The sequence below is a fragment of the Rhinoraja longicauda genome, chromosome 36 (assembly GCF_053455715.1).
Source record: "Rhinoraja longicauda isolate Sanriku21f chromosome 36, sRhiLon1.1, whole genome shotgun sequence".
Taxonomy (NCBI): Eukaryota; Metazoa; Chordata; class Chondrichthyes; order Rajiformes; family Arhynchobatidae; genus Rhinoraja; species Rhinoraja longicauda.
This window is the reverse complement of record NC_135988.1, coordinates 3,530,764-3,540,827: the sequence shown is the minus strand read 5'-3', so window position 1 is coordinate 3,540,827 and position 10,064 is coordinate 3,530,764. Positions and strand designations below refer to the sequence as shown.

Here is a 10,064-nt window from a genome sequence, read left to right as displayed (position 1 = left end):
ACCAACGCCACCAACAACTCCACCAACGCCACCAACATCACCAACGCCACCAACATCACCAACGCCACCAACAACTCCACCAACGCCAACGCCACCAACAACTCCACCAACGCCACCAACATCACCAACGCTACCAACAACTCCACCAACGCCAACGCCACCAACAACTCCACCAACGCCACCAACGCCACCAACGCCACCAACGCCACCAACAACTCCACCAACGCCACCAACGTCACCAACTCCACCAACGCCACCAACGCCACCAAGACCACCACCACCACCAACTCCACCAACGCCGCCAACGCCAACACCACCAACACCAACGCCACCAACGCCACCACCTCCAGCAAGCGGCCGTTCGGCCAGGGGTCGCCGCCGGCCCGCGGGCAGAAGGTCCAGGAGGAGGAGATCAGGGGCGAGGGCAAAGAGGAGGCCGGAGATTCCTCCTCCTTCTCCGGGCAGGAGGATTGTCCCAACCGGGGGGAGCCCCAGACAAGGACTGAGGCAGCGGGGTCCCACAACCAGGCAGCCTGTACCTGCCAAAGCCACTTGTCCAAGCGGCCAACGCCACTCACGCCCGACGCCATCAGGAGGAAGGCGGCGCAGGGCCGTGAGAAGCGCTTCACCTTCGTCCTGGCCGTGGTCATCGGCGTGTTCGTCCTCTGCTGGTTCCCCTTCTTCTTCTCCTACAGCCTGACCGCCGTCTGCCCGGCCGCCTGCTCCGTCCCGCCCGAGGTCTTCAAGTTCTTCTTCTGGATCGGCTACTGCAACAGCTCCCTCAACCCAGTCATCTACACCATCTTCAACCAGGACTTCAGGAGGGCTTTCCGCAAGATCATCTGTCGGCAACGCAAGGGCTCTCTGCACCGCGTGTAGACCCAGGGTACGGTCCACGGGGGGGGGGGGGGAGAGGGTGAGGGTGGGGGTGGGGGAGAAGATGAGGGGGTGCAGGGAGAGGGTGAGTGGTTGAGAGGGTGGGGGGGGGGAGGGAGAGAGTGAGGGAAAATGTGGGGGAGAGGGTGGGGGGGATAGAGGATTGGATTGGGGAGAGTGGGGGGGGGGGAGGGTGTGGGCAGGGGAGGGGGTGTGGGTGGGGGCGAGGATGTGGTTGGGGGCGAGGATGTGGTTGGGGGAGAGGGGGAGAGGGGGGGGGGGGGTGGGGGAGAGTATGCGCGGGAAGCGAGGATGCAACCCCCCCTAACATGTTTCAAATAAACCATTGGCATGTGACGATACCGCTATCTTAGTTGAGTGTTTATTTTCTCGAGGAGCGGGGTCCCGGTGGCGAGCCGTCCAGTTGTTGCTCCTCGGCGCCGGGGACCCAGGTTCGATCCTGACCGCGGAGGCTGTCTGTACGGAGTTTGTACGCTCTCCCCGTGACCCGCGTGGGTTTTGCCCCCGAGGTCCTCAGTTTCCTCCGAAACTCCAAAGACGTGCAAATATAAAGTTGTCCCTGGTGTGTGTGTGGGTGTGTGTGTGTGTGTGTGTGTGTGTGTGTGTGGGTGTGTGTGTGTGTGTGTGTGTGGGTGTGTGTGTGTGTGTGTGTGTGTGTGTGGGTGTGTGTGTGTGGGTGTGTGTGTGGGTGTGTGTGGGTGTGTGTGTGTGTGTGTGTGTGTGTGTGTGTGTGTGGGTGTGTGTGTGTGTGTGGGTGTGTGTGTGTGTGTGGGTGTGTGTGTGTGTGTGTGGGTGTGTGTGTGTGTGTGTGTGTGTGTGTGTGTGGGTGTGTGTGTGTGTGTGTGTGTGTGTGTGTGTGGGTGTGTGTGTGTGTGTGTGTGTGGGTGTGTGTGGGTGTGTGTGTGTGGGTGTGTGTGGGTGTGTGTGTGTGTGTGTGTGTGTGGGTGTGTGTGGGTGTGTGTGTGTGGGTGTGTGTGTGTGTGTAGGATAGTGTAAGAAAATAACTGGCACAAATCGAAGGTATTTATTTCACAAAATGCTGGAGTAACTCAGCAGGTCGGGCAGCATCTCAGGAGAGAAGGAACGGGTGTTGGGTAGTGTTAGTGTGCGGGGATCGCTGGTCAGTGCGTATTCAGTGGGCCGAAGGGCCTGTTTCTGCGCTGTACTAAGCTAAACACAAGCCGGGTTCCATCTATGTGCTGCAGGTAGACACAACATGTTTAACTCAGCGGAACAGGCAGAAGTACGGAGTTTGTACGTTCTCCCCGTGACCTGCGTGGGTTTTCTCCGGGAGCTCCGGTTTCCTCCCGCTCTCCAAAGACGTGCAGGTTCTTGAAGACCCGAAACATCACCTATTCCTTCGCTTCATGGATGCTGCCTGACCCGCTGAGTGACTCCAGTTTTAGGTGTCCACCTTCGGTTTAAACCAGCAGCTGCAGTTCCTTCCCACACGTCTCGATCTAAGTGCTGTCTATGTGGAGTTTGCACAGTTCTCCCTGTTACCGCGTGGGTCCCCCCCCCTGGGTGCTCCGGTTCCCTTCCACATCCCAAAGACGAGTGGGTTTGTAGGTTAATCTAAATTTATATACTAAAACTCTCGTCGGTCCGTCTGTCTGTCTGTCTGTCTGTCTGTCTGTCTGTCTGTCTGTCTGTCTGTCTGTCTGTCTGTCTGTCTGTCTGTCTGTCTGACTGTCTGTCTGTCTGTCTGTCTGTCTGTCTGTCTGTCTGTCTGTCTGTCTGTCTGTCTGTTTGTTTCTGAACTGCAGCCAAGATGGTACACAGATAGCGTGACAAATTTAGGCCCACCTTATTACCACCTTATTGCTCATAGAAGAAATGTCATTGAAATCGGTGTTCAATTTTTAAAGTTATTCACATTTTAAAGTTTAAATCTATCACTTAGGGAGGGAGGGGGGAGGGGGGGAGGATAAGGGGGGTTGAGGGGGATGGAGTGGGCGGGAGGGAGGGGTGGAGGGGGAAGGGGGGGAGGGAGGGGAGGAGGGGGAATGGGGTGGAGGGCGGGGGGGGATGGAGGGGGATGGGGAGGAGGGAGGGGAGGTTGGTCTTGGCATCATGTTGGGTGGACACATTGTGGGCCGAAGGGCCTGTGCCCGTGCTGTACCGTTTAGGTTACACACACACACAGGAACAGCCCCCCTTCAGCCCTCAATGTCTGTGCTGAACATGATGCCAGGTTCAGTTAACCTCCTGCCTGCGTGCAATCCATATCCCCCTATTCCCTACCTGAAAGCAGACACAAGGAACAGCAGATGCTGGATTGCAGAGTGACATGTATGCTGTTTATATACAGAACACTTGTACCCTGCTCAGTCCGTCTTAACCAACCTGATCTCCCGGTGGCTCAGCACTTCAACTCCCCCTCCCACTCCCAATCTGACCTTTCTGTCCTGGGCCTCCTACATTGTCAGTGAGGCCCAGCGCAAATTGGAGGAACAGCACCTCATATTTCGCTTGGGCAGCTTACACCCCAGCGGTATGAACATTGACTTCTCTAACTTCAGATAGTCCCTGCTTTCCCTCTCTATCCCCTCCCCTTCCCAGTTCTCCTACTAGTCTTCCTGTCTCCGACTACATTCTATCTTTGTCCCACCTCCTCCCCTGACATCAGTCCGAAGAAGGGTCTCGACCCGAAACGTCACCCATTCCTTCTCTCCCGAGATGCTGCCTGACCCGCTGAGTTACTCCAGCATTTTGTGTCTACCTATGTACTCTGTTTAAGTGGTTTACCACACTTAGATACCCCCCCCACCAACCCCTTTCCCTCTCTCTGCCCCACCCTGGTGCACAGTCACTGATTCCACACCCCACCCCCCTCCTCCCCACCCCCTTAGCCCGACCCATTCCACTTATATCCCTCCCTCTGGCTTCACACCACACGCCTCTTCTCCCGTATGTGACACCTTTTCATCTCTAGTCTTTGTCCGCCCATCCGCTGATCAAAACCATCTTCACTGTATCCACCTATCTCTTGCAAGGCTTTGCCCCGACCCCACCTCTTCTCCAGCCTCCCCCCCCCCCCCACTATATTGAGTCCTAAGAAAGATTCTGACCTGAAACATCGTCCGTACAAATACTGAAGATAGACACAAAATGCTGGAGTACTGTAGCTCAGCGGGTCAGGCAGCATCTCTGGAGAAAAAGGAATAGGTGTCGATTTGGGAAGGAACCCTTCTTCAGTCTGAATGGGGTTTCAACACAAAACGTCACCCATTCCTTCCCTCCAGAGGTGCTGCCTGACCTGCTGAGTTACTCCTGCATTCTGCGTCTACCTTCTGTATAAACCAGCATCTGCAGTTCCTTCCCAGAGGTGCTGCCTGATCCTGCTGAGTTACTCCAGTGCTTTGTGAGGTTTTTTGGCCTATCTAAAAGGTAGATGGGAGGTCAGGACCGCTCTCCAGTTGTTGGTAGGCCGTTCAGTTGCCTGATAACAGCTGGGAAGAAACTGACTGACCAATAGAGGTCTAAAAATGCAGAGTTGGCAGTTTCATTGTCTTTAGACATACTTTAGCCGTTGAGTTACAGTGTGGAAACAGGCCCTTCAACCCACCGAGACTAGACCAACCAGCGATCACACCATAGACTAACCTACCCACATTAATCTTCCCATCTCCACTCCTTTCTGCGTTCCGCAGAGACCGTTCTCTCCAAAACTCCCTGGTCCACTCGTCCCTTCCCACCCAAACCCCCCCTCCCAGGTACTTTCCCCTGCAACCAAAGGAGATGCAACACCTGACCCTTTACCTCCCCCCTCGACTCCATCCAAGGACCCAAACAGTCTTTCCAGGTGAGGCAAAGGTTCACCTGCACCTCCTCCAACCTCATCTACTGCGTCCGCTGTTCCAGATGTCAACTTCCCTACATCGGCGAGACCAAGCGCAGGCTCGGCGATCATTTTGCTGAACGCCTCCGCTCAGTCTGTCTCAACCAACCTGATCTCCCAGTGGCAGAGCACTTCAACTCCCCCTCCCACTCCCAATCTGACCTTTCTGTCCTGGGCCTCCTCCATTGTCAGAGTGAGGCCCAGTGCAAATTGGAGGATCAGCACCTCATATTTACACCTTGTGCTATAAATCCACAGAGAACCTTCATTATAACAGACCATGGGGGAAGTTATTACCAATTGTCTGCTATAACCAAGTGAGACATTATCATTGTGTAAATAGCCGAAACAAACAACTACAGATGCTGGTTAATACACAAAAGGACACAAAGTGCTGGAGTAACTCAGCGGGTCAGGAAGCATCTCTAGAGAACATGGACAGGTGACGTTTCGGATCGAGACCCTTCTTCAGACTCTCGGTCTGGAACTGGGCCTGGAATCCAGGTGAGTCTGGCGGGCGCGGGGGAGGGGTGAGGATCGGCAGAGTCAGTGGTCTCGGCCCAGGGGTGGCCGGAATGCGGGTGAGGTGGCGGTGATGGCAGGCATGACCTGGAAGCGGCAGGGAAGGCGGGATGAGCGGAGGGCGACGTTGATAGCAGTCGGTAGCGGCGTCTGCTACAACCGAAATCCATTATAAAGAAATCCGTTAAAACAAGGCTTTACTGCAGTTAATAGATCTTGTATCCTCGGGCAAGTAGCCATAGAGTAAAACCAGATGACATTGCCTATTTACTTTATCTTAGTGCAACCTATGGAGTGCTAATTCTACTGCTCATAGAATCATCGAATCATCAAACATGGAAGCAGGCCCTTCGGCCCAACTTGTCCACACCGGCCAACATACCCCATCCACACTAAAGACAGACACAAAACGCTGGAGTAACTCAGCGGGACAGGCAGCATCTCTGGAGAGAAGGAACGGGTGACATTTCGGGGTCGAGACCCTTCTTCAGATGTAGGGTTTCGACCCGAAACGTCACCCATTCCTTCCCTCCAGAGATGCTGCCCGTCCCGCTGAGTTACTCCAGCATTTTGTGTCTATCTTCGGTGTAAACCAGCATCTGCAGTTCCTTCCTAAACTGAACTAAAGATTGGCGTTGGTTAGGGTGGTGGTGGAGGAGGACTGCTCACTATCAAAATGTGAAGTGGAGATAAATTGAGATCTAAGTTGTTAATAAACAGCACATTTAGTTGTAGAATTCAGCAGGTCAGTCCAGTTACAGAGAACATATTCCCAGACAATTCTCCCACAGAAAACAAATATTCCCTTGATTGGAAAGACTGGAGTTTAGAAGGATGAGAGGGGATCTTATAATATATTGCTTTATTCGTCCCACACCGGGGAAATTTACAGTGTTACAGCAGCAAAGTGGATAGCAAGAGAGCATTCATTATAAATAAAAGTAAAGACAAGGATAAATTGTCATCAGTTTATTGTATATTCCTTAACTGTTACTGTTGACTCGTCTGGTGGGAGCAGTGCTGGTTGTGCAGTCTTACAGCAGCGGGAAGGAAGGACCTCCTATACCTCTCCTTCACGCACTTGGGGTGATGGAGTCTATCACTGAAGGAGCTACTCAGTGCAGTGACAGTGTCCTGCATGGGGTGGGAGTCGTTGTCCAGCAGCGATGTTAGCTTTGCCATCATCCTCCTCTCTCCCACCGCCTGCACTGAGTCGAGGGGGCAACCCAGGACAGAGCTGGCCTTCCTGACCAGCTTGTCGATTCTCTTCCCCTCCGCTGCTGAGATGCTGCTGCTCCAGCAGACCACTCCATAGAAAATGGCCGTTGTAACCACCGTGTTGTAGAAGGTCCTTAGGTGTGCCCCCTGCATTCCAAAGGACCTGAGTCTCCTCAGCAGATAAAGTCTGCTCTGGCCCTTTCTGTATAGAGCATCGGTGTTTTCGGTCCAGTCCAATTTATTGTTGAGGTAGACACCCAAGTACTTGTAGGAATCCACCCTCCCGATGTCCATTCCCTGGATGTTCACCGGTGTCGGGGGGACCTGGTTGCGCCTGATGAAATCTACCACCATCTCCCTGGTTTTCCCCGCGTTGATCCAGAGGCAGTTCCACTGACACCAGTCCACAAAGTCCTTGATCAGTCCTCTGTACGCCCTGTCCTCGTCACCTGTGATGAGGCCGACGATGGCAGAGTCGTCAGAGAACTTCTGTAGATAGGAGTCTGCACAGCTGTGCCTGAAGTCCGCAATGTACAGGGTGAACAAGAATGGCGCTAGCACTGTTCCCTGCAGAACCCCTGTGCTGTATATAGAGACGTATACAATTATAAAAGGACTGGGCAAGCTAGATGCAGGAAAAATGTTCCCAATGTTGGGCGAGTCCAGAACCAGGGGCCACAGTCTAAGAATAAAGGAGAGGCCATTCAAACCTGAGGTGAGAAGCAATCTTTTCACCCAGAGAGTTATGAGTTGGTGGGATTCTCTGCCACAGAGGGCAGTGGAGGCCAATTCACTGGATGCATTTAAAAGAGAGTCACTTAGAGCTCGAGGGGCTAGTGGAATCAAGGGGTATGGGGGGAAGGCAGGCACGGGTTACAGATTGTGGATGATCAGCCATGATCACAATGAATGGCGGTGCTGGCTCGAATGGCCAAATGGCCTCCTCCTGCACCTATTTTCTATGTTTCTATGTTTCTAGATAAGTGAAAAGCAAATCAACAGAACTAGTTACAAGCCTTTACACTGTACCCATGGCAAAACATTATGAATTCATCATAATTCATGTTATGATGAATATCTTCATCATTCTGAAGATGCAGCAATTTCTGACGGGATCAAAAGGACTCGACTTAGAGCCTGACTTGATTTCAACCACTGGTTGAGCAATGAAATATATCCCCCCACCTCTCTCCCAACACCACACTGCCCTCCCCCCCCCTCCCCCCTCCCCCCCCCCCCCCCCCTCCCTTCCCCTCCACCTTCAATCCACAAGTCTGCATTCCTACTGAGAAGAAAGATCATAATGCAGGTATTAAAGCAAAACATGAACGCGCTAATCAATACAACGCTAAGGGAAGATCTACTGTGCTGGAAGTGGGGGGGGGGGGGCAGAGATAGGGGTGGATTATGCGGGGGTGGGGGAGGGAGGGGTTGGGGGGGTGGAAGGATCTCTTATCATTTTGTCCATAACACCTAACATTGCTATCTTCAAGTCATTAACAGTATGGGCTCCCACTCCCAACCCAGCTACAGAGTTTCACATCCAAAAGCACTGAGTGAAAAAAAAAAAACCCCATCTCATTTTGTCTGGTTTAGATCGTTTACAGATAATATAAAATCTATATTCCTGGCTTGCAGAGCAAAGGAAATAATCTTTTGCTATCGACAGGCATCTTCGATATTTCGTTCAGGTGCCGTAGTGGGGTGGCGGTCGATTTAATATTCAAACCCAAACTCAGGTTTGGCTCTGACGTTCTCCACACAAAATGCTGGAGTAACTCAGCGGAACAGGCAGCACCTGTGGAGGGAAGGAATGGGTGACGTTTCCGGACGAGACCCTTCTCTCCACAGGTGCTGCCTGTCCCGCTGAGTTACTCCAGCATTTTGTGTAAACCAGCATCTGCTGTTCCTTCCCTTCTTCCCACCTGTTTCCCCACAAAGATAATTTGCCAGACGCCCACAGCGGAGACTCTGGGTGGTGGAGCTGGTAGAGCCACTGCCTCATGACCCCAGGTGCCTGGGTTCAATCCTGACTACCTGTGACTGCAGGGATTTGCCCTGGGTTCGGTTTGCCAACTTCCTCACTCCCAAATACGGGACAAGGTGACGTCACCGCCCGTGCCCCACGTGACCTCACCCAGCCAGCGGCCACGTGCTTCTGCTGTAGGCTCGGACGCTGTAGGTCCGGACAGTGTAGGTCCGGACAGTGTAGGTGTGGACAGTGTAGGTCCGGACAGTGTAGATCCAGACAGTGTAGGTCCGGACACGAGGGCAGGTAGGCCAGACCCTGGTTCGGTTCGGTTCCCCTCCCCTCCCCCTCCCCTCCCCTCCCCTCCCCCTCCCCTCCCCTCCCCTCCCCTCCCCTCCCCTCCCCTCCCCTCCCCTCCCCCGGATGTCACTGCCTCCACCCTCTCCTATCTGTGGAGTAGAGGACTGGGAAGTTTGTAGGTTTTGGCAGCAGAACGCAAAAAACTCATCAGAAGCGAGAAAATTACTTTTGCAAGATAACTTGCATGCAGCATAAGAATAACCAGTAAATGTTTCAACAGACAAATAAATCTGAAGTTGATGATCAAGAGGAATGTGGTCTCAAGAGAACGAGGCTGGTGAAGTTATAACAGCAAACAATGAACTGGAAGATATGCTGAATACTTTTTTTGCATCGATTCTTCCCTGTCGACGACATTGCTAATACCCCTAATGTATCAGACAAGTTAATTTCAAAGGATGAACATAGAACCTAGAACTGTACAGCACAAGAACAGGCCCTTCAGCCCACAATGTCTGTGGCGAACATGATGCCAAGATCACTTATCTATCTGCACATAACCCATATCCCTCCATTCCCTGCATATCCATGTATATGCCACCCATGTATCCCTTCACCATGAGCATGTTACGGGCACCCACCACCCTTTGTGTCAGCACGCATCACAGCTTGGTTTGGGAACAGCTCCATCCAAACCCTGCAAGAAATTGCAGCGAATTGTGGACACAGCCCAGACCATCGCACAAACCAACCTCCCTTCCATCGACTCCATCTACACCTCACGCTGCCTCGGCAAGGCCAGCAGCATCATCAAGGACCAGTCTCACCCCGGCCACTCCCTCTTCTCCCCTCTCCCATCGGGCAAGGGCACACCTCCAGATTCAGGGACAGTTTCTTCCCAGCTGTTATCAGGAACTGAACCATCCTACGGTAAGAGGAGCGCTGAACTGCTGTCTACCTCATTGGTGACCCTCAGACTATGCTTGATCGGACGTTGCTGGCTTTACCTTGCACTAAATGTTATTCCTTTATCATGTATCTGTACACTGTAAAGGCTTAATTGTAATCATGTATTGTCTTTCCACTGACTGGATAGGACGCAACAAAAGCTTTTCACTGTACCTCGGTACACGTGACAATAAACTCAACTGAAACAACAACAAAAAAATGTCCTGCCTATCTCCTTTGAATGTTGCCTCTAACACATAAAAGCGCTCTAATATTTGATTTTTCCACATGAGTAAATTATTCTGATTGTCTACCCTATCTTTGCACATTGGCTAAAAAGATTCATAGAAACATCGAGTCCCATGATTC

General features: G+C 52.5%; 1 protein-coding gene across 1 annotated transcript in view; it reads left to right on the top strand.

Annotated features, from left to right (window-relative positions):
- The window catches only part of LOC144610151 (alpha-2C adrenergic receptor-like), a 10,716-nt gene extending 1,089 nt beyond the window's left edge, over positions 1–9,627 (top strand). Inside the window, exons 1-2 of the mRNA XM_078428696.1 lie at positions 1–886; positions 9,028–9,627. The exon at positions 1–886 is cut by the window's left edge and continues 1,089 nt beyond it. Of these exons, the coding sequence (XP_078284822.1) occupies positions 1–879 (879 nt within the window). The 3' untranslated portion in view covers positions 880–886; positions 9,028–9,627. The remainder of the gene's footprint in view (positions 887–9,027) is intronic.
- Positions 9,628–10,064: the final 437 nt, after the last annotated feature.